General features: G+C 36.1%; 1 protein-coding gene across 1 annotated transcript in view; it reads right to left on the bottom strand.

Moving 5' to 3' along the window:
• The window catches only part of LOC117385237 (solute carrier family 22 member 23-like), a 111047-nt gene that overhangs the window by 56436 nt on the left and 29648 nt on the right, over positions 1-24963 (bottom strand). Inside the window, exon 3 of the mRNA XM_033982508.2 lies at positions 22831-22985. Coding sequence (XP_033838399.1) covers positions 22831-22985 — 155 coding nt within the window. The remainder of the gene's footprint in view (positions 1-22830; positions 22986-24963) is intronic.

The following is a 24963-nucleotide window of genomic DNA, read 5'->3' as shown; positions in this document are numbered from 1 at the left end:
TCCTGAGTCCTAACGTTGGAATTGCTCGTCTACACTTTAGATTTACCGTTTTCCCCCAGATCTAACGGCGCCCCCTACCCTCTCATCGCTTAGATTCAATATTTGTTCTTCAGAAACTCTCACAAATACGATTCCCAAACCCTCACAACAAAGACGCACCTGCAGCATCCATCACCTCGTGTCTCGCCAGCGCGTCTGAGATGAACGCGCCCGGGCGGGGACAGCGGGGGGCGCCGTGGAGAGAGACGTCTGCTCATTAAGGACGACCGGCGGAGGGAGGCGTACGTCGGCGATCACTGAGTCTCCACAGAACGACGACGTCAAAGAGAAAGAACGGACACGACGCGACGATGCAGAGCTCACAAAAATGGATCATTTTGGACCTATTGTCTGTTTAAACAAACGAGGGGCTGCCACGCGCTCGTCTCTGGTCGCTTTGCTTGGAATATTCCGCAGTGTAGCTTTAAAATTCTCCATGAAGACGAGTAACAGATGCAACAAAGTCAAGTTACAAAGTCTGTCACGATGTCACGATGTACTGATGAATGAAATATACACAATAAACGATAATATTGAACCTAACTGATTAGCTCGCCCCCAAAAAACATTGTTAAAAATCATAAAGTGCAATAAAAAAGCTGCAGAATAACACTTTAATATTAGTTTGTGTTTATAAAGAGTGATAGAAGTTATTTATTCAAACGACTACAGCTCCAATCTTAGAAAAGGGCAGAAAAAATACAAAATATTCCCACAAATGCGAAGAAATTGCAAACACGATGAATCTAAAGCTCCAAAAAATATAGTTTAAATCATAGTTTGAATAAAGAAGTCGAACCTACAACTTCACGCAAAACATGGAATTTTTGGTGTTTTCGAAAAAGATGTGGAAAAAAAAAGATGTACGTATAGAATCTAATCCTGCTCCTCTCAAAATATCAGATTCATTGTTGTAAATTTTCTAACCACAAACCCAAACTTCCTGTATTTAAATCCCTTCTGTCGTCTTATAGAATTTCTTTAAACTATTGTTCAAACCCAAAAGCTGAAAACAAATGCACTTTGCACAGAATTTGGAATTTAAAATGTACCACAGTATTTATTTTTTTTTACGTTTGTTTAATATTTTTGCACATGCCGTAAAAATCCAATGTAATTTAAGGTAATACTTAAGCCTCTTGCATCGTTCACTGTTTATATATTTGTAAATTTGTAATAAATTCATAAAAAAAATAAATAAATGAAACAAAATTGAAGCTCATCGTGGCTGGAGCAGTTACAGCGGCGAATATGGACTTGAGTTTCATATTTGGAATTATGACGAAGAGTATCATAGCAACCAAAGAGCCAATCAGGAGCGAGGCTGTTGAAGGCAACGCCCCCTGTTAAACCAGCGATGCAGGCGCTTAGCAACGCTGTCAATCAAACCTGTTGCTAACGCTAGCGGGAGTGGCCTCGGGGAAAGAAGGACCTGATTTGTCTGTTATTAATGTTCATATCTTGATTTACGAACAAAATAGTGAAATAAAAACCCCAGGATCATGTAGAGGGTTAATACGAACATTTAAGACCAAAATGAGTCTGAAGAAGCAGAGACAGAGAGAGAGGACTTCAAAAAATAAATAAATAAATAAACAAACTCATAATAAATAAATAAATCAATAAAAAATCTAAATAACAAAAAAAGAAAAAAGAAAATAAAGAAAATAAACTAAAAAACAATAACCTCAAAATAACAAAAAAAATTATAGTAAAAATAACTTTAAAAAAACAAACTCAAAATAACAAAAAACAAACAAAATCTCAAAATAACTCAAAAAAAAAAAACCCCAAAAAAATAAAAAAAAATTAAAATATAAACTCAAAATAACAAAAAAAAAAATTAACCCCAGGATCATGTAGAGGGTTAATACGAACATTTAAGACCAGAATGAGTCTGAAGCAGCAGAGACAGAGAGGGGACAGTTTAAAAAAAACAAAAAATCTACTCAAAATAAAATTAAAAAACAACACAAAATAACAAAAAAGAAAAAGAAAATAAACTAAAAAAAACAACCTCAAAATAACAAAAAAAATATATTAAAAATGACAAAAAAACTCAAAATAACAAAAAAATATATATTAAAAATAACACAAAAAAACACACAAAAAAACCCTCAAAATGACAAAAAAAAACAACAACAAAAAAAACTCAAAATGACGAAAAAATAAATAAAATCTTAAAAAATAATCTCAAAATAACTCCAAAAAATGAACCCCAGGATCATGTAGAGGGTTAATACAAACATTTAAGACCAAAATGATGAGTCTGACAGCAGCAGGTACAGAGAGAGGAGACAGATTTTACATAGAAACTGAATTGAAGCCAGAGTCAATGGAGCAGGAAGTGCACACATGATCACTTCCTGTTTGGAACACAGCGGCTAGCAGGTTAGCTACGTATACAGACCACCAACCAACTTTTACTGAACGATACGTCGGTGTAGTAATAACTGTGACAAGTCTATAAGTTACAAGTAAGATCTGTGGAGTAGAGCTGCACGAGGTTCTGGTCTTTTTAACACATCTAGGCCTAACTGAATAAATGCAAGATAAGCAGTTTTTATTGCCAAACTCTAGAACATTTCAGGCAATGAAATAACGACTTCATGTTGAGACAAGACGGTGAATTCAGTTAAAATAAAACAACATCGTGATTCATGTTTTCCCGGCGTCTTTAAAATCTCTTATATTACGCAAAACGGACTCTTGTGAGCTTTGAGTCGCGTTATAAAGCTGTTACTCCTCAAAAACAGACCTGGAGTTGTGTTTTGTTTCATTCACACATGTTCGACTCGCACTTTATTATTAGTCTGAGCTCAAAACGCTCTGTTCCACCTTGTGATGTCATCAAGTGGTCGTTCAAGTTAACTCCTCCTTCTTTTCAAGTTTAGTTCAGTCAAAATTGGCAACTCCGGGGCTGAAATTCATTATCCAGATGATTTTAGTGAAGATGTAGGAAGTTTAGAAACACAGTGGTGCACTTCCTGTTCCCGTACCGCCACACGATGACATCACAAGGCGGGTTATATTTGTGACGACGAACGACATCATCACAAATCGGACACAATTTTAAGACGTCAACAAAACTATAAGCCGCTCCTGAAAGTTCATTCTTCACTGTGATTGGCTTAATCCACCTGTCACTCACTCAGAGCACGACCAATAGGAGGAGACGATGGTGGAACGTGTCTGTTTTGAGCAGAAATAAAGCAGGAATCGCACGATATTCAATACGATTCGATCAAAAAAAAAGCAGCACTTCTTCACAAAAATGAGCTCAGGACGGGGTTTTAAGCGCACGTCACCGACCTCTACGACCACAGCAATTAAAAGTAAAACTAGAAGCTGCACGACGGCGCTGTGCCAGACACGCCGCCAGCTCAGGGCTTGTTATCTTGGCGTATGTCACCAGAGGTATAATACTCCCTAATGAGGGTTCATTTCTGCGGGTACAGGGTTATTTACTGACGATGAATAAACCCGTGTCAGAGCTCCAGCCTCCTGCCTCTTCTCACAGTCTTGGGCGACTTCAGGTTACTCCAAAAAAAACATAAAACTACCTCCACCCGTCCTCCACCTCCACCCGCCAGCAGAAATATGTTTGTACAGTTTTATATTTGGATGCGAGAGCGAGAGATTAACACTAGTCCACGTTTTCTGAGGTTCACGATGACACAATTACAGACAGATATTGCTCTAGTTATTGCTCCAATAGGCAAAGGGAGTTTATTTGTACAACGCAACTGGTACATGAAGTAATTCCTTTGGTCGATCGTCGTTTCAGTTCGCTGCGCCCGACGACTGGAACAATCTACGAAAAACTCTAAAACTTAGTACTATGAACTATCAACTCAATAAAATCTACAGTACGTGACCAATGTACTTGTACTTGTAAACTCCGCTCACCCATGTGTATATATGTAAATAGTGGAAAATAGTAAGTGTCTTAGTGTAGTTGTGTTGTTGTTGTGTCTTGTCTTTGCCTGTATGTGGGTTATTCTGTTGTATGTTGAAATTTCTGCTTCTTGTCCAGGTCGTCGTTGAAAATGAGAACCTAACCTACCTGCTAAAATAAAGGTTAAATAAATAAATAAATAAATTCAGTCATATGTACAGCTAAACAGAACTGTACTGCAGATAAATCCATGTGTTTGTCTCCAGTAGATTAGACGACTGTAATGTCCTGATCACTGGACTCTCCAAACGAACCACAGAACAGAACATCCAGAACATCCAGAACATCCAGAACATCCAGAACATCCAGAACATCCAGAACATCCAGAACACTGCTGCTCGGGTCAGGACTAGAACCAGGAAGTACGAGCACATGTGTCCTGTGGCTCAGAATAGACCAGGACTAAAACAGGACCTACCCAGGACTAAACCAGGACTAAACCAGGTCTAAACAAGGTCTAAACCGGGACGAAACCGGGACTAAGCCAGGAATAAATGAGGACCAAACCAAGACTAGGCCAGGACTGAACCAGGACTAAACCAGGACTAAACAAGGACTAACCGGGACTAAACCAGGACTAAACCAGGACTAAACGGGACTAAACCAGGACTAAACCAGGACTAACTGGGACTAAACCAGGACTAACTGGGACTAAACCAGGACTAAACCAGGACTAAACCAGGACTAACCGGGACTAAACCAGGACTAACCAGGACTGAACCAGGACTAAACCAGGACTAAACCAGGACTAACTGGGACTAAACCAGGACTAAACCAGGACTAAACCAGGACTAAACCAGGACTAAACCAGGACTAAACCGGGACTAAACCGGGACTAAACCGGGACTAAACCAGGACTAAACCAGGACTAAACCAGGACTAAACCGGGACTAAACCAGGACTAACCGGGACTAAACCAGGACTAAACCAGGACTAAACATGTTGAATCAGTGTTTGTTTTGTTCAGTTTAAATCTGTCTCACTTCCTGAAGATGTGACTCAGGCCTCGACTTTGACGATGTTTAAATCCAGACTCAAACTGTTCTGTTTATCTGTGCATGTGACTGAAAGGGGTTTATTCTGCACTTTTCTCTTTTAATGTTAATTCTCTGATGATTATTTATGTTTTGATTCGTTTTATTATGATTTTAATGTCTTTCTTATTCTGTAAAACACTTTAAATCACTTTATATCTGTATTGCGCTGTATAAATAAACTCTCCTTCGCCTAAAACGAATTGACACCAGCGCAGAACGTGACTCTTTTCAGCATTATTTCCTCGTCGCGTTCTACATTCCTTCAGAATTCTGTTGAGATGTTGTTATCTTAAGCGGAGCACGTTTAGGGTTTTCCTTCGGCGTTGGCAGGTCTGTGCACGTCCTGGGTGTGTGTCAGTCCGGGGCTTCTTCGCTCACAGACAGTAGCAGCGTCATGTCAGAACCACGAGCTGCGCATTTTTAAAAAAAACCTCTGAGAACTGCGGCCTACGCTCTCCCGCCTCCTTCACCTTCGCCAGTCGCAGATCACCTGGTCATTTCCGGGGGATGTGCTAAGCTAACAGATGCTCCAGTTGCTACGTTACGTTCTTGCTCGTCTGCGTTTGCTAATGGGTTGTTTGGTTTGGCCGCTGAAAGTGCATTGGATTGTGGGTGTTTTTTCCAGGCGCTCGCATTATTCACTGATGGTGTTTTTATTGATATTTATTAAACCAGAAAAAGTCCAACTGGGATTTGAAACTGATCTTCAGGCAGCACTGGAGTATTAGAGTTTGAGTTTTCTGCAGATAAAACCTGGAACAGTCTGAAGAGACAGAACTCGACTTTGACGATGTTTAAGGAAAGTTTATTTGTACGACACAACTGGTCCATAAAGTCATTCAAAGTGTTTGACAGAATTAAAAAGACATTAAAATCACAATACAACAAATCAAAACATAAATAATCAGCATAAAATTAGCATTAAAGGAGAAAAGTGCAGAATAAACCCCTTTCAGTCACATGCACAGATAAACAGAACAGTTTGAGTCTGGATTTAAACTTTGTCAAAGTCGAGGCCTGAGTCACATCTTCAGGAAGAGAGACAGATTTAAACTGAACAAAACTGAAACTTAGTCCTGGTTTAATCCTGGTTTAGTCCTGGTTTAGTCCTGGTTTAGTCCTGGTTTAGTCCTGGTTTAGTCCTGGTTTAGTCCTGGTTTAGTCCTGGTTTAGTCCTGGTTTAGCCCTGGTTCAGTTCTCGTTTGGTCCTGGTCTAGCCCTGGTTTAAACCTGGTTTAGACCTGGTTTAGTCCTGGTTTAATCCTGGTTTAGTCCTGGTTTAGTCCTTGTTTAGTCCTTGTTTAATCCTGGTTTAGTCCCAGTTTAGTCCCGGTTTAGTCCCGGTTTAGTCCTGGTTCAGCCCTGGTTCAGTTCTCGTTTGGTCCTGGTATAGCCCTGGTATAGCCCTGGTTTAAACCTGGTTTAGACCTGGTTTAGTCCTAGTTTAGCCCTTGTTTATTCCTGGTTTAGTCCTGGTTTAGTCCTGGTTTAGCCCTTGTTTAGTCCTGGTTTAGTCCTGGATTAGTCCTGGTTTAGCCCTTGTTTAGTCCTGGTTTAGTCCTGGATTAGTCCTGGTCTAGCCCTCGTTCTTCCTGGTTCTAGTCTGGTCCACAGCAGCAGTGTTCTGGATGCCCTGCAGTCGTCTTACGTCTCGTTCCACTTTTCTAATCTTCCAAAATCACTGATAAATAGAATAAAAAGTCCGTTTGAGTCCGGAGCGTCTGGAGCGTCGTGTTTTTCCTGCATCTCTGTCGGGAAAAACATCCTCGATTGCAGCTGACGTGTAAACATTCAACGTGCTGCGGCAAAACGCCAAACCAAACCGGCTGCTTTAGCGTGACTCAGCTAACTCCTGTGCAGCAGATAATTCCAACGATAACAATGCATTACCCAGGTCTATGTCGTATCTATAGTGAAACGGCTCTGAGGCCTCGTGTGCATTGACGGGGTAAAAATAGCCGGTGCATCAGATGACGGCGGCTCTGGGCGTCGCTGTGATATTTGCAGGGCTGCTCTCTGTAGATCGATCCCGCAAAGGCATTACGCACTCGACCGCTTTGGATTGTGTAACGTGGTAAAGTCCGGACACGGCACTCGAGATGAGGAAAACGCTCCCATCAGCTCAAGAGGTGCACTCGAGGCCGGAGCAGGAGGTGTGAGCCGCGTAATGAAGAATCAGATGTGGTAATATGTTTAGAGTCGAGTGCACAGAGTTCATCAGGGAGTCAGGAAATCAGGGCTGCGCCAAAATATTACAAATATTACAAATACTGCGTGTACACAGTGTACTGCGTGTACACAGTGTACTGCGATACAAACTGAATCAGCAAATCACAAAGGCTGACAGAGTATTCTCTACAAAGAACTAAATATAATGAATCTGTTTTTGTTTTGGTTTCAATGTTATTTTGTCCTGGTTTAGTCCTGGTTTAGTCCTGGTTTAGTCCTGGTTCAGCCCCGGTTCAGTCCCGGTTTTTAGTCCTGGTTTAGTCCTGGTTTAGTCCTGCTTTAGTCCAGTTTTAGTCCTGCTTTAGTCCAGTTTTAGTCCAGTTTTAGTCCTGCTTTAGTCCTGCTTTAGTCCAGTTTTAGTCCAGTTTTAGTCCAGTTTTAGTCCAGTTTTAGTCCAGTTTTAGTCCAGTTTTAGTCCAGTTTTAGTCCAGTTTTAGTCCAGTTTTAGTCTTGCTTTAGTCTAGTTTTAGTCCAATTTTAGTCCTGCTTTAGTCCAGTTTTAGTCCAGTTTTAGTCTTGCTTTAGTCTAGTTTTAGTCCAGTTTTAGTCCTGGTTTAGTCCTGCTTTAGTCCTGGTTTAGTCCAGTTTTAGTCCTGCTTTAGTCCAGTTTTAGTCCTGGTTTAGTCCTGCTTTAGTCCTGGTTTAGTCCAGTTTTAGTCCAGTTTTAGTCCTGCTTCAGTCCAGTTTTAGTCCTGCTTTAGTCCAGTTTTAGTCCAGTTTTAGTCCTGTTTTAGTCCTGGTTTAGTCCTGGTTTAGTCCTGGTTTAGTCCAGTTTTAGTCCTGCTTTAGTCCAGTTTTAGTCCTGGTTTAGTCCTGCTTTAGTCCTGGTTTAGTCCAGTTTTAGTCCAGTTTTAGTCCTGCTTCAGTCCAGTTTTAGTCCTGCTTTAGTCCAGTTTTAGTCCAGTTTTAGTCCTGTTTTAGTCCTGGTTTAGTCCTGGTTTAGTCCTGGTTTAGTCCAGTTTTAGCCCTGGTTTAGTCCTGCTTTAGTCCAGTTTTAGTCCAGTTTTAATCCAGTTTTAGTCCTGCTTTAGTCCAGTTTTAGTCCTGCTTTAGTCCTGCTTTAGTCCTGCTTTAGTCCTGCTTTAGTCTGTAGTACTTATACTGTACATTTCACATAGTTCTTCGGGGAATCCTTCTGTTTTACGGTTTGGTTTCAGTTTTATTTACTTCTGTGATATTTTCTTCTTTCAGATGTGACAAACCTGCAGCTTAAACGTCACAAATGTGTGGAATTCTTTGATTATTTTAACTCTTTCACTGCACAGAACAGAACTGCAAATATAAACACAAGACAATCACAACGATGTTTTTTCATAACGTTAGGGAGAATTAAACTTTTTTTTTCTTTTTTTTTTCTTTTTGTCTTGTACATTTGTGAAAACACATGTTCACTTTTGTAAAAATAAGCAGAGTGGCTTAAAGTCTGTTTATTACAAAAATGTGACTCGTGAGCTTTAGCCACGTTATAATGTTGCTACGTCTTCAAAAACAGACCTGGAGTTGTGTTTTTTTTTTGTGTCTGTTACATCTCCACAGCTCAAAACGCTCTGTTCCACCTCGTGATGTCATGCAGTGGTAGTTACTTTACAGTTTTGCCTTTAGTTCAGCAAAGATTGTCACTTCCAGAAGCTGAAATGATCCAAATGATTCTAGAAATGAAGGTGTGTGGAGTTTAAAAACACAGTGGAGCACTTCCTGTATCGCCACTTGATGACATCACAAGGTGGAACAGAGTGTTTTCAGTTTGAGAGAAGAACTCAGCCTAAATCTGCAGGTTTGTGTGTTAAACATGTGAGAATGAAACAAAAAACACAACTCCAGGTCTGTTTGTGATGATTAAACGACATTAGAACATAGAAAAAAATGTAATATGAGCCTTTTAAAATATAAACAGTGTAATAGTTATAAAAAAATAAAATAAATACAAATAAAAATAGTGCAATAGTTATAAACAATAAAATAAAGTAAAATAAAATATAATATAAATAGTGTAATATGAGCTTTTAAAAATATAAATAGTGTAATAGTTATAACAAATAAAATAAATTAAAATAAAATAAAAAATAGTGTAATAGTTATAAAAAATAAAATAAAATAAAAATAGTGTAATAGTTATAAACAATAAAATAAAATAAAATAAAAAAAATAGTGTAATAGTTATAAAAAATAAAATAAAATAAAAATAGTGTAATAGTTATAAACAATAAAATAAACTAAAATAAAATAAAAACAGTGTAATAGTTATAACAAATAAAATAAATAAAAATAAAATAAAAATAGTGTAATAGTTATAAAAAATAAAACAAATAAAAATAAAATAAAAATAGTGTAATAGTTATAAAAAATAAAATAAAAATAGTGTAATAGTTATAAAAAAATAAAATAAAAATAGTGTAATAGTTATAAAAAATAAAATAAATAAAAATAAAATAAAAACAGTGTAATAGTTGAATAGTGTAATATGAGCCTTTAAACCGCACAGAGCCAGAGCAAACAGCTAAAAGGTCAAAATGAAAGGACATTATTAACATAACCTGGATTCTTGGCTTAGTCAGTTTCATTAATGAGGCAAGTTAATACTGGAATGTGACTGTGTACTTGTACTGTGTACTTGTACTGTGTACTTGTACTGTGTACTTGTACTGTGTACTTGTGTAGGATCTAAATCTGGTACACATCATGTTTTCTTTTGTAACTATTTGCACATGGTCCTGGACAATTCTGTGTGCACTTTTTCTCTGCAAAATGAGGAGATTTTTTCTTTTTTTTATGTAATACGAAAAGATTTGAGCTGTGGAGACTCGGATAAGTGACTCCTGTTGTTAATTATTAGTTCGTTTGTCGCAGCTCAGGCTTTTTTAAAAAATGTGTCAGTACAGAATGTGTTCTGACAAATTTACATAAACGTTGGATCTCAGTGTGACTCTGAAGTGCTGTACGTTTGCGATTTGTTTTCTCCCCGACAAAACCCACAATGTCGATGAAACGTTCTGCACCGACAAAGACGCCTACGAAGGTTTGAACTTTGAGAGAGTTTAAACGAGAGAGAAATGTGAGAAAATGTTAACGCCTGTGTGAGAAAAGTGTATAAAGTGTGTGGTGAGGGGTTTTACAGACAAAAACATAGAGAATAATGTAAAAAATAAAGCTGATACTTCACGGATTTCGAGCAAGAACTGACAGAACTATTTTATTTCATTTTATTTCAGTTTTTGGCCATTTTATTTCAGTTTTTAGCCATTTTATTTCATTTTATTTCAGTTTTTGGCCATTTTATTTTAGTTTATTAAAGTTTTTAGCCATTTTGTTTCATTTTATTTCAGTTTTTGGCCATTTTATTTCATTTTATTTCAGTTTTTGGCCATTTTATTTCATTTTATTTCAGTTTTTGGCCATTTTATTTTAGTTTATTAAAGTTTTTAGCCATTTTATTTCATTTTATTTCAGTTTTTGGCCATTTTATTTAATTTTATTTCAGTTTTTGGCCATTTTATTTTAGTTTATTAAAGTTTTTAGCCATTTTGTTTCATTTTATTTCAGTTTTTAGCCATTTTATTTCATTTTATTTCAGTTTTTGGCCATTTTATTTCATTTTATTTCAGTTTTTGGCCATTTTATTTTAGTTTATTAAAGTTTTTAGCCATTTTGTTTCATTTTATTTCAGTTTTTGGCCATTTTATTTTAGTTTATTTCAGTTTTTGGCCATTTTATTTCAGTTTTTGGCCATTTTATTTCATTTTATTTCAGTTTTTGGCTCAATTCACTTTCTATTGAAAAACTATGTCCTCTCTCTGTACCTGCTGCTCTCAGACTCGTCATTTTGGTCTTAAATGTTCATATTAACCCTCTACATGATCCTGGGGTTTTTATTTCACTATTGCATCTGTAAATCAAGACATGAACATTAATACACTGCCTGGCCATAAAAAAAGTCTCCACGTGGATTTAACTAAGCAAATATGTTGTCGTTGCTGCAGTTGGTCCGGTCGAGGTTCAGCAGAATGAGGTCAGCTGACACCTGAATATACTGAATGACCAGGTTATTACAGCAGTGGATTTTTGGGCATATTCCAAGACGACAATGTCAGGATTCATCAGGATTAAACTGTGACAGAGGAGGTTCAGGAGACAATCCAGTTTTTGCCCTACTTTTATGTCTATTTTACTTATATCTTTCATAATATCATGAATCATCGACGCAGATTCTACGGTGCCAACTAAACGCCAGCTGGTCTCAAGCGACAAAAACGATAACCTCATTACATAACCGTATCTGAGCTCTTAAACATCTTGATTGGCAGCAGTAATGTGTTATTGAGCCGCGGTGCTTCTCGGGGGCCCGTCTGTAGTAGAGTTTAGTCAATACACACAAGCGCTGCTGGGAAAATATCATGTGATAACCGGTCCACGTGATGAGACGGACGGGATCGCCACGGCAACGCAAAAAAACCTATGGAAAAATCTGTCAAGACGACCTTTGTGCTGCGTGAGTGGGACAAAGGCCGCGGGCCGTGAGGGAACGTATCCGTCACGGGAGCGGCGCTGGGGTCGGGGACGTTTGGAGGAGGAAGTGCAGAGCGAGGGCACGTCAGGGGCTCGGCTGTTCAAGTGGAAATGTGAAAGAAAAGAAGTGATCTGGGGGAAGAGAGATGATCTGGTGTTAAAAGGATCAGATCAGCTGTTTAAGTGTAAATTTAACATATATATCTACCTCTAAGACTATTTTTTATCTTTTAAGCATTTCTTTTTAAACTTTATACATGCCCTTATTTGTATTTATAATAGCTTTTTTAAAATATTACTATTATTCAGTGTTTTATGTTGCACTTTATCACAAAGTAAGTTACTAGTTTGTGAGTTGTGTTCACTGACGATGGGAATAAAAGTCTAATGATTCTGATTAAAGGAACATAGCCAGACTCCAAATAGTGAGGATAAATGAACATGGGCGCACCTTCAGCTCCATCGACATTTTATTTCAGTTTTTGGCCATTTTATTTAATTTTATTTCAGTTTTTGGTCATTTTATTTAATTTTATTTCAGTTTTTGGTCATTTTATTTCAGTTTTTGGCCATTTTATTTCATTTTTGGCCATTTTATTTCAGTTTTTGGCAATTTTATTTCATTTTATTTCAGTTTTTGGCCATTTTATTTAATTTTATTTCAGCTTTTGGCCATTTTATTTCATTTTATTTCAGTTTTTGGCCATTTTATTTCATTTTATTTCAGTTTTTGGCCATTTTATTTCATTTTATTTCCAAGTTTAGCCATTTTATTTCAATTTTGGCCATTTTTTTTCATTTTATTTCAGTTTTTGGCCCCTTTTTTTCATTTTATTTCAGTTTTTGGCCATTTTATTTCAGTTTTGGCCATTTTATTTAATTTTATTTCAGTTTTTGGCCATTTTATTTAATTTTATTTCCAAGTTTGGCCATTTTATTTCAATTTTGGCCATTTTATTTAATTTTATTTCAGTTTTTGACCATTTTATTTCATTTTATTTCAATTTTGGCCATTTTATTTAATTTTATTTCAGTTTTTGGTCATTTTATTTAATTTTATTTCAGTTTTTGGTCATTTTATTTCATTTTATTTCAGTTTTTGGCCATTTTATTTCATTTTATTTCATTTTTGGCCATTTTATTTCAGTTTTTGGCAATTTTATTTCATTTTATTTCAGTTTTTGGCCATTTTATTTAATTTTATTTCAGCTTTTGGCCATTTTATTTCATTTTATTTCAGTTTTTGGCCATTTTATTTCATTTTATTTCAGTTTTTGGCCATTTTATTTCATTTTATTTCCAAGTTTAGCCATTTTATTTCAATTTTGGCCATTTTTTTTCATTTTATTTCAGTTTTTGGCCCCTTTTTTTCATTTTATTTCAGTTTTTGGCCATTTTATTTCAGTTTTGGCCATTTTATTTAATTTTATTTCAGTTTTTGGCCATTTTATTTAATTTTATTTCCAAGTTTGGCCATTTTATTTCAATTTTGGCCATTTTATTTAATTTTATTTCAGTTTTTGACCATTTTATTTCATTTTATTTCAATTTTGGCCATTTTATTTAATTTTATTTCAGTTTTTGGTCATTTTATTTAATTTTATTTCAGTTTTTGGTCATTTTATTTCATTTTATTTCAGTTTTTGGCCATTTTATTTCATTTTATTTCATTTTTGGCCATTTTATTTCAGTTTTTGGCAATTTTATTTCATTTTATTTCAGTTTTTGGCCATTTTATTTAATTTTATTTCAGCTTTTGGCCATTTTATTTCATTTTATTTCAGTTTTTGGCCATTTTATTTCATTTTATTTCAGTTTTTGGCCATTTTATTTCATTTTATTTCCAAGTTTAGCCATTTTATTTCAATTTTGGCCATTTTTTTTCATTTTATTTCAGTTTTTGGCCCCTTTTTTTTCATTTTATTTCAGTTTTTGGCCATTTTATTTCAGTTTTGGCCATTTTATTTAATTTTATTTCAGTTTTTGGCCATTTTATTTAATTTTATTTCCAAGTTTGGCCATTTTATTTCAATTTTGGCCATTTTATTTAATTTTATTTCAGTTTTTGACCATTTTATTTCATTTTATTTCAATTTTGGCCATTTTATTTAATTTTATTTCAGTTTTTGGTCATTTTATTTAATTTTATTTCAGTTTTTGGTCATTTTATTTCATTTTATTTCAGTTTTTGGCCATTTTATTTCATTTTATTTCATTTTTGGCCATTTTATTTCAGTTTTTGGCAATTTTATTTCATTTTATTTCAGTTTTTGGCCATTTTATTTAATTTTATTTCAGCTTTTGGCCATTTTATTTCATTTTATTTCAGTTTTTGGCCATTTTATTTCATTTTATTTCAGTTTTTTGGCCATTTTATTTCATTTTATTTCCAAGTTTAGCCATTTTATTTCAATTTTGGCCATTTTTTTTCATTTTATTTCAGTTTTTGGCCCCTTTTTTTTCATTTTATTTCAGTTTTTGGCCATTTTATTTCAGTTTTGGCCATTTTATTTAATTTTATTTCAGTTTTTGGCCATTTTATTTAATTTTATTTCCAAGTTTGGCCATTTTATTTCAATTTTGGCCATTTTATTTAATTTTATTTCAGTTTTTGACCATTTTATTTCATTTTATTTCAATTTTGGCCATTTTATTTCATTTTATTTCCGTTTTTGGCTCAATTCACTTTCTATTGAAAAACTGTGTCCTCTCTCTGTCTCTGCTGCTTCAGACTCGTCATTTCGGTCTTAAATGTTCATATTAACCCTCTACATGATCCTGGGGTTTTTATTTCACTATTGTGTCTGTAAATCAAGATCTGAACATTAATACACTACCTGGCCAAAAAAAAAGTCTCCATGTGGATTTAACTGAGCAAATATGTTATTGTTGCTGCAGTTGGTCCGGTCGAGGTTCAGTAGAATGACGTCAGCTGACACCTGAATAAACTGAATGACCAGGTTATTACAGCAGTGGATTTTTGGGCATATTCCAAAACGACAATGTCAGGATTCATCGGGATTAAACTGTGACAGAGTGGATCAGGAGCATGAGACGTCATTTTCACACATGGATCGTCCACCACAGAGTCCAGACCTTAACCCCATTGAGAATCTTTGGGATGAGCTGGAGAAGCTTTGAGCAGCGTCAGACTCTGCAAGAACGTCAAACTGTTAGCTAACTTATAAAAGACTAAAATATAAAGTTAATAACGGATTTACTCCCTTGTCTTTTTATGAGCTGGAGTTTTATTGTCACCTTCAGACGTCTGTGGAATCGCTCAGTCGTCCAGGTTTTATTATGTCACCTTCAGAATAAAATGTCAGTGTAAAACTCCCTTATTCTGTAACAACCAGAGTTCAAGCGGATCATAACTCAAGCAAAACAAGCTAGTAAATTAATAAATACATGGTTGTGGTTTATCAAATGTGGCTTTTTCAGTTTTTGGACATTTTATTTCAGTTTTGTTCATGAAATAAAATGGGCAAAAACTGAAATAAAATGAAATAAATTGGCTAAAATTGAAATAAAATGGTGAAAAATGGAAATTAAATTAAATAGAATGTCCAGAACTGAAATAAAATGGGCAAAAACTGAAATAAAATGAAATAAAATGTCTAAAAAATGAAATAAAATGAAATAAAATGTCCAAAAACTGAAATAAAATGAAATAAAATGTCTAAAAAATGAAATAAAATGAAATAAAATGGCCAAAACTGAAATAAAATTAAATAAAATGGTCAAAAACTGAAATAAAATGTCTAAAAAATGAAATAAAATGAAATAAAATGGCCAAAACTGAAATAAAATGAAATAAAATGGCCAAAAACTGAAATAAAATGAAATAAAATGTCTAAAAAATGAAATAAAATGAAATAAAATGGCCAAAACTGAAATAAAATGAAATAAAATGGTCAAAAACTGAAATAAAATGAAATAAAATGTCTAAAAAATGAAATAAAATGGCCAAAACTGAAATAAAATGGTCAAAAACTGAAAAAACTACATTTGGCAAACCACAACCAAACCAGGCATTAACGCTGCTGCTGTGCCCAAAGCCAAACTATGGACCAGCGCCCCCTGCCTATCAGATCCTCTCTTAACCCCACCTCCTCTCCCTGGCATTTAACACAAACTACACAGGACACATTGAGCAGCTGAAGTTAAACTTGAACTGAACAGATAATGTGTTGAAGTCAATGCCAAAATCAACATAGCCGCCTGAACACTTTACCCCGGGTCTGAACGCCACGGGCCGGTGTCAGGGTCACTCAGCTGTCATCGGTAAACAGACGTGGAGTAATGTCCTCGTTTTACTGTGTGTCCCTCTTTGTCCTCCCGTCCAAACGGCAGCTGAATGGACCCTCTCAGGATATATGTTCTCTGGGCTAAATTAAGATGACAAGGACACTGAAGGAGCCTGCGCCGCCACTGTACCCTTGTTCCTCTATTAAACCCAAGCCAATGGGCCAAATTGCTTTTAGGAGTTATAGATTTTTACAGGAAGTTTTATGGGCAGAGCTGATCAATGTATCGTAATTCTAAGTTTGAAAAAGGCTGCGTTTATTTAGATGGTAGAATACCGTCTGCAAAGAACAAAATGAACGTGTTTATATTGAAAAATCTCATCGTACCTGTTGGTTTGACAGTTTATTACGACTGTATTTGACTAAAAAGCTCTCAAAACTATGTGTCTGACCCAAAATGCACTCACAACACTACACCAGCGCAGGAGTTTATGCAAAAAAAAGCTACTTTGCGTTAAAAGTGTCATATTGTGTTTGTGAGTCTCTTTAGTTATAATCTCTGACATTCGTGGATCGTTATGGTAGAATCTGAACATTTTAAATCGCAATATTCATCTAAAACACGTGTTAAACTCAAGGCCCGGGGACCAAATGCGGCCCGCCATGTCATTTTATGCGGCCCGCGACGAGGTAAATTTAAATGTATGACTGTCTTAAAATGTCAGTTTATCAGGAGTTACGCAGTGAGACATTTTTTTTTATATCTTTGCAAATTTGAGACGAACCGTTTTGCTGATGTGGCCCCCGGTGAAATTGAGTTTGACGCCTCTGATCTAAAACGACTTAATAAAAGAAATAAGTCTGCGTTGGAAAACCACGGTGCCCAAACATCGCCATAAACGTCATCACAAACATCTCTGCACATCACATGAGTAAAACAGCAGATTTCTTTTTTTTATTTGTACCAAAATGACTACGCGACGCTGCTGAAGAATGAAGTACGCACAGTGCAGGGGGCGTGTACCAGCCTTAGCGCTAACGAAAGTATTGTTTCGTGGGAGCTGGAATCGCACCGTTAACCTGTGGATCAGTGGAAAAAAAACGCTTCAACTGAGCCACTGTTGTCCATTTACGAAATCTTCATCAAACTCACTAAACTCTGCTGTCGTCTCGTATAAATCCTAATAATCTGCAGTTAATTATTTGTCTAATCCACATTTGGTCCACATGGGAATCCTCGGGAGAACTTCACAAAACTTGCAATCAGATTTTGTTTTTCTTTTCAAAATCTTGCAGCTCAACTCATGGGTGTAACGAAAAATACTGAATCCAAAATATTTAACTGCGCTTTTGTTTTCAATTTCATACATTTTTGTGCAATTACATGTTAAATTTATCCAAAAAGCACATTTAAAACTATAAAACTGCAGCAAAATCATAGACTGTTTATATAAATGGACATAGCTAACCTGTTAGCCGCCACGTTCCAAACAGGAAGTGATCACGAGCGCACTTCCTGCTCCATCAACTCTGGCTCCAATTCACTTTCTATTGAAAAACTGTGTACCTGCTGTTGTCAGACTCGTCATTTTGGTCTTAAATGTTTGTATTAACCTGCTCTGTATGATCCTGCGCTTCATTATTTTGAGTTATTTTGAAATTATTTTTTAAGTTTTTTTTGTGTCATTTTAAGTTTTGTTTTTTTTGTAATTTTTATTATAATTTTTTTTTTGTTATTTTGAGGTTGTTGTTTTTTTTGCGTTTATTTTGTTTATTTTTTTTGTTATTTTGAGTTGTTTTTTTAATTTAATTTTGAGTTGTGTGGGGTTTTTTTTGTGTTATTTTTGAGTTTATTTTTTGATTTTTTGAAAAACTGTCTCCTCTCTCTGCACCTGCTGCTGTCAGACTCGTCATTTTGGTCTTAAATGTTCGTATTAACCCTCTACATGATCCTGGGGTTTTTATTTCTTTATTTCGTTATTGCTTCCGTAACTCAACATATGAATAACAGACAAATCGACTTTCTGTATTGTTGCTGTGAGTCGGTGGAAGAGTTAAAGCCAAATGAGATTATAACGCGCACAAGTTTTGAAAAGTTTGCACATGTGACAAATGGATAATGTCAAGGCAAGTTTGTGCCCGTTAGTGAATCTGTGTGAAAGAAAAAGATTAAATAAAATGTCCAAAAGCTGGAATAAAATGAAATAAAATGGTCAAAAACATGAAATAAAATGAAATAAAATGGTCAAAAACTGAAATAAAATGAAATAAAATGGTCAAAAACTGAAATAAAATGAAATAAAATGGTCAAAAACTGAAATAAAATGTCTAAAAACTGAAATAAAATGGTCAAAAACTGAAATAAAATGTCCAAAAAATGAAATAAAATGAAATAAAATGGTCAAAAAATGAAATAAAATGGTCAAAAAATGAAATAAAATGAAATAAAATGGTCAAAAACTGAAATAAAATTAAATAAAATGGTCAAAAACTGAAATAAAATGAAATAAAATGGTCAAAAACTGAAATAAAATGTCTAAAAACTGAAATAAAATGGTCAAAAACTGAAATAAAATGTCCAAAAAATGAAATAAAATGAAATAAAATGGTCAAAAACTGAAATAAAATTAAATAAAATGGTCAAAAACTGAAATAAAATTAAATAAAATGGTCAAAAACTGAAATAAAATGAAATAAAATGGTCAAAAACTGAAATAAAATGTCTAAAAACTGAAATAAAATGGTCAAAAACTGAAATAAAATGTCCAAAAAATGAAATAAAATGAAATAAAATGGTCAAAAACTGAAATAAAATTAAATAAAATGGTCAAAAACTGAAATAAAATTAAATAAAATGGTCAAAAACTGAAATAAAATGAAATAAAATGGTCAAAAACTGAAATAAAATGTCTAAAAACTGAAATAAAATGGTCAAAAACTGAAATAAAATGGTCAAAAACTGAAATAAAATGTCCAAAAAATGAAATAAAATGAAATAAAATGGTCAAAAAATGAAATAAAATGAAATAAAATGGTCAAAAACTGAAATAAAATTAAATAAAATGGTCAAAAACTGAAATAAAATGTCTAAAAAATGAAATAAAATGAAATAAAATGGTCAAAAAATGAAATAAAATGAAATAAAATAGCCAAAAAAATGAAATAAAATGGCCAAAAAATTTTATACAATGTCCAAAAACTGAAATAAAATGAAATGAAATGTCCAAAAACTGAAAAGGATTTGTGTATCTGAAACTGAGTGATTGTGTGTGTGTGTGTGTGTGTGTGAAATGAATGTGTTTAGAAATGTCTTTCATCCATCTACACCAGGGAAGCAAAACGGCTGCTCTCAAAATGACCAGATGTAAATAAATCTAACTACTTTTGTAACTTGTTTAACCCTATAGCGTCGGATCCTATCGTCGCCGTTGGACTCGCGGTTGTGGACTTTCCAGCAGCGTAACTCCGCCCAGTCGTGCTCTCATGTAAATTCAAACGCCGTCTCAAAGCGGAGGCAAAACTTATCTAAATATTTTACCATCATTACGGTAAATCTGCCTCTGTTGCCCCTCGAAGGCGACAAATGAGAGCGCGGAGCTGTGGGGATTTTCACTCATTTATTCAATGCGTAAAAGAAAAAACACGGATGGATGTGTAAAATAGAAGTAGTTGTGTGAAAAAATGCAGTAAATTCTGATACTTCGTTTAACATGATTTTTATGGCTAAGAAAAGAATAAAAGTGTAGGTCCAGGTGAGATATACTGGCCCATAGTGCGCTCAGTCCTAAGGGTTAATTAACTTTCTGTATTTATTATTCATTCAAGTTACAAATATTACACATGCATTTGTCTAGATGTAAAAATATGTCTGTGTAACTGTGTATCTCCTGATAAAATGACATTTTAAGACCATCATCAGCTTTTAATTTACCCTGTTGAGGGCCACGTAAAATGATGCGGAGGGCCACATTTGGCTCGCGGGCCTTGAGTTTGACACATGTGATCTACACCAAACTGTTACTTCGACTGAAACATCAGCCTGTCCAGGGACGACACGTGAAAATTTATACTTTTGATATAACCTGGCAGTCATAATCTCTGTCTCTCTGCGGAGATCTTGGCTCCTCCCACACACACACCTGGAGTTAATCGACAATCAGCTGCACCTGGGGAGGATAAGAAGAGCCAGGACCTGACACTCGGCGCCAGATCGTCGTCCATGTATCTCTGTGGTACTCCCTGCTTGGCTCAGTTCACGTTTTTCCGCTTTTCGACTTTGCTAAACTGGATTCTTTTGCTCCTCACCAGAACCCGCTCCCTGGACCCGCTCAGCTCTCCCTTCTCCAGACCCTGCTCGTCTCTACCGGTTCAGTCTGTCCTGTCTCAGACCCTGCTCCTCCCGCTCTGTCCCTGGTCCATGTCAAACGTCCCGCTCATTTTCCTTAACCCTTTCCCCGAGTTCTGTCTTTTTGGTCCCTCCTGTCCGACGTTACGACACAGACACAAAGGTTTTTCCTGTTTTTAGTTGTTTTTTTTTTAGGTCAATGTAGTAGATCACTCCCGCTAGCGTTAGCAACAGGTTTGATTGACAGCGTTGCTAAGCGCCCGCTCCCTGCTAAACCAGAGGTGCAGACGAGAAGCGGCGTTACCTTCAACAACCTCGCTCCTGCTTGGCTCTTTGGTTGCTATGACACTCGTGGTCAGGAATTCCTAATACGCAACTCTGCTCCAAATTAGCCGCTATAACCGCTAGCCTCGATTAGCTTCATTTGACTCACTTAGTCCACTTTTTTTATACCGTCTGTGAGTGCGACGCTGGAATTATTTGGTCACGTTTTTCCTCGGATGGTCTTATTTATCCATGGGTTTCAAAGTAGTGAAAAAAATCTGCTCCGTTTCCATAGCAACGAGCAATTTAAAACAAAATAATACAATTTTTAATAGCGAAAACTGGTTACTGGTTAGTTTGTTTTAAAAGAGTAATTAGTGTGATTATGCATTAAGTAATTACATCTAAATACAAAATCAACCATTCCGTCGGAGAGGAAACGCGCTAGAATCGGTTGTGTAATTAAAATGTATTCACGCTACAATGCCCGGCTTAATAAATGCTACGAGGTCAATCACACGTCTTTCTTCCAACCGAGAGCTAAACCCGCAGCTAGAAATGCCAATTAAAAACCAAAGAGTTTTTTTTTTTTATTATTGGAGCGAGGAAGACGAGCGCTGATAGTGGTGCAGGGGATAATGCCACTGCGGAACACACTGACGGAGCCGATTCAGAGCCGACTGTGGCTTATGGATGAATTAGACGCAACGGCGAAGGAAGGAACGAGAAAGACACAGCGATATGTTTGGAAATGACGGATGAGGTTGTTCCATATCCTCCGTACAAATGAACATCGTCGCTTAAATGTAGTTCTCCGCTGAGGAAAAACAAAACGACAGCAGGTTTCCGGGGAAAGAGAACGCACGACGACTTTGACAACGCGCACGCTAGCTGCTACTTTGCGTTAAAGCAGACATATTGTGTTTGTGAGTCTCTTTAGTTATAATCTCTGACATTCGTGGATCGTTATGGTAGAATCTGAACATTTTAAATCGCAATATTCATCTAAAACACGTGTCAAACTCAAGGCCCGGGGGCCAAATGCAGCCCGAGATGTCATTTTATGCGGCCCGCGACGAGGTAAATTTAAACGTATGACTGTCTTAAAATGTCAGTTTATCAGGAGTTACGCAGTTAGACATATTTTTTTATATCTTTGCAAATTTGAGACGCACCGTTTTGCTGACGTGGCCCCCGGTGAAATTGAGTTTGACGCCTCTGATCTAAAACGACTTAATAAAAGAAATAAGTCTGTGTTAGAAAACCACGGTGCCCAAACATCGCCATAAACGTCATCACAAACATCTCTGCACATCACATGAGTAAAACAGCAGATTTCTTTCTTTTATTTGTACCAAAATGACTACGCGACGCTGCTGAAGAATGAAGTACGCACAGTGCAGGGGGCGTGTACCAGTGAAGGTGAAAATGGGAGTCGATCGTCAATATGGTGGCTTGGAAATAAGCGATTAGAGATTACACAAACTGGAACAAATCACTCCAAAAACAACTTCAAGAGGGTCAACGAGAAGGAAACGATTTTGCAGAACAGGTCTGATTAAGAATAGCACCAACAACAGCATAACGGTAGAACTATTTTAGTTTCTACAACGTGAAAAGCTGATTTAAGCCACAGCACATGGATAAAGACAAGACTCTGCTGAAACTAACAGTATGTAACTTATTAGAACAAAAATATACTAAAGTAAAATGATGCTTTTCTCTATTTTCGTGGGTTTACGGCACTGAAAATTAAAGAAAAACAAGTGGCCTTACTGTGTCCGGGCTTGCATCTCCACAAACCTGACTCTGACGCCTGCTTGTGTCCATGGAAATGTTTCTACCTGATAATACTCCACAGTATGGCAAAAAAAACAACACATCTTTCTCCACAGAAAACGATCGAAAGTACGGCTTTACTTTTCTATTTCCATGCAATCAGGAAGGTGACATGCCAGTTCTAAAAAGTTACAGATTGTAGCTTTAATTAAACCCATTTGTGTTAAGGAAGTTATCATTTTTACAGCTATTTTCATGTCAAATCACCGCACAATTAAACCAACAATAAAGTCAAAACGAATTTCTGAAGTCCACAAATGAAGATCTAACAAGGAACCGAACTCTCTCCATTTTGAATTCTCAGTCACCACCAAACTTTAGACGTTTTGAGCCCGTGTGAAAACCGTGTGTTTTGCGTCCGAGACTTACTGAGGACGTAGAGGGACAGGCTGATCCCGGCCAGGCAGAATCCCTCGAAGAACCTCAGGGTGGCGAACATGGGCACGTTGACGGAGAAGGCCACGGTGAGACCGAACACGAGCATGAAGAGCACGGAGATGATGAGGACCGGGTGTCGCCCCAACCTGCACAAACACAGACACGAGGATTTTGCATTAATTATCATGTATTTTCTTTGTTTGTCGTTGTAAAGGAAATTAAAATATTGCGTGGTTAGTTTACCTTTGAGAAATCACGTGGTCTTGTAACTAAAACTCATTTGGTCTGGTCGTCATGACAGTGTTAAACCCTTTCATCTAAACCCTTTTGTTCCCTTTTGGTTTCTAATCGTATTAAGACGTGTTTATAATGTAAGTGAAGATAGATGCAATCAGACCATGCAGTTGGCTTTCAGATCCCTCTCCTTTAACCCTCTGATGCATGAATTATGATTTTTATTATGATGTTTTTCTTCTTCTCAGGACATGAAACAACATTGTGAACTGCCTGTAAAAATGAATTAACTTGTGTTCTATTGTAAATATACAAACACATGTTTCTTTTTATGCTTTGAAAAACATTTCAACATTTTTTGGGCGAAATTTCAACACTGTTTAGGAGCAATGTTTAGGCCTGAATAAGAAAACCAACCAGAGGAAATTTACTTGCAGTTATACCGACTGACCACTGAATTGACCTCAATGGAGTGTGGCAGCAGAGAGCACTCCACGTAAACCAATGCATTAAAGAGAAAGTTAGCTTTGAAAAGTACGTTCCCTGGTCATCTCAAACTACATAAACCCGGTGATTTCCATCATTCGGGGTCTGACATAAGGGGGAGATGCTGTCGGACCTATTTCTTGCAAGAAATAAACTCTTGTCTATGCTTCAACGTTTATCAGAGCCTGAAAAAGGAGTTTTATTTCCACAACAGTCGTCATTTAGGAACATGGAGCCTGTCAACGTCAGACATTTTTTTGTTGTTCATTTATCTTCAGAGAGCATTCAGACGCTCCTTTTAGCTCAAAATCCAGAAAATGCCAGTTCAAAATACAGAAAAATACAAATTAAAAAACAAAATAACTGCGTAAGTCCATATAAAACTTTAAAAACAACTGCAGGTGTCAGTATAAATGTTTGTTCCCAGATTATTGAAGTGAATTTGTAGCACCAAATATTCCACTTTTAAATCACGACATAAACTGGCACATTCATTTTTAAAACAAACACGCTTTAAACAAACATCTACTTCCAGTTAAGTTTATTCAAATGTGCATTTAATGAAGTATTTACTATTCTGGAGCGTCCTGATCGACCATCGAACCAGCTGAGAAACCAAAAAAAACAACAATTTTTCCCCAAGTACAACAGAAACGTTTTAATCAAAAATGCGGCGCGACTCAATAAATGTTGAGAAACACTGGACGAGCAGAATCACTAATCCATAGAGTAATCACCAGAGAGTATGTGGTCACAGAGCAGAATGTCACACTGCAGGATTACAGTAGAATCGCCTCAGAAACTCCCTGAAATACACAGACGGTTTATATAAATGGAGCTAAACTTTTGCTGCCACGTTAAAAACAGGAAGTGATCAGATAAAATGAAAGACTGAGTGAGTTTATTTATGAAGTTAAGACTAGTTTTCACATTCAGATTCAGGGTTGAGTCTCCATTCTCTTTTATTTATGTTTTCCTTTCTCCCTTTCCTTTCCTTTGTTTGCTTTTTTCTTCCTTCCTCTTCTTTTTTTTTTTTTTCATTTTACCTGCTCAATAATAAAACATCAGCTCTTTGTCATCCCCCAGTCCGCCCCAACCTCTGATCATTGTTTTATTTGTTTCTTTTCCTCTGTTTTGTCCCAGTTTGATCATTTTCTTGTCTGTTTCTTTGTCTCCCGCATGTTTGTATCTCTTGTCAAGTCCTGTGTTGTTTTGTTTTTTCATAAATAAAATAAATTTAAACATTTTAAAAACAGGAAGTGATCACGGGCGTGTTTCCGGCTCCATCGACTCTGGCTCCAATTCACTTTCTATTGAAAAACTATCGCCTCTCTCCATAACTGCTGCTGTTAGGTTTTTATTTTTTATTTTATTTATTTATTTATTTTGTCATTTTAAGGTTTT

The sequence above is a fragment of the Periophthalmus magnuspinnatus genome, chromosome 17 (assembly GCF_009829125.3).
Source record: "Periophthalmus magnuspinnatus isolate fPerMag1 chromosome 17, fPerMag1.2.pri, whole genome shotgun sequence".
In the NCBI taxonomy this organism is placed as follows: Eukaryota; Metazoa; Chordata; class Actinopteri; order Gobiiformes; family Gobiidae; genus Periophthalmus; species Periophthalmus magnuspinnatus.
Note: the sequence above shows the minus strand (reverse complement) of the source record. Positions and strands in the feature narration are given on the sequence as shown.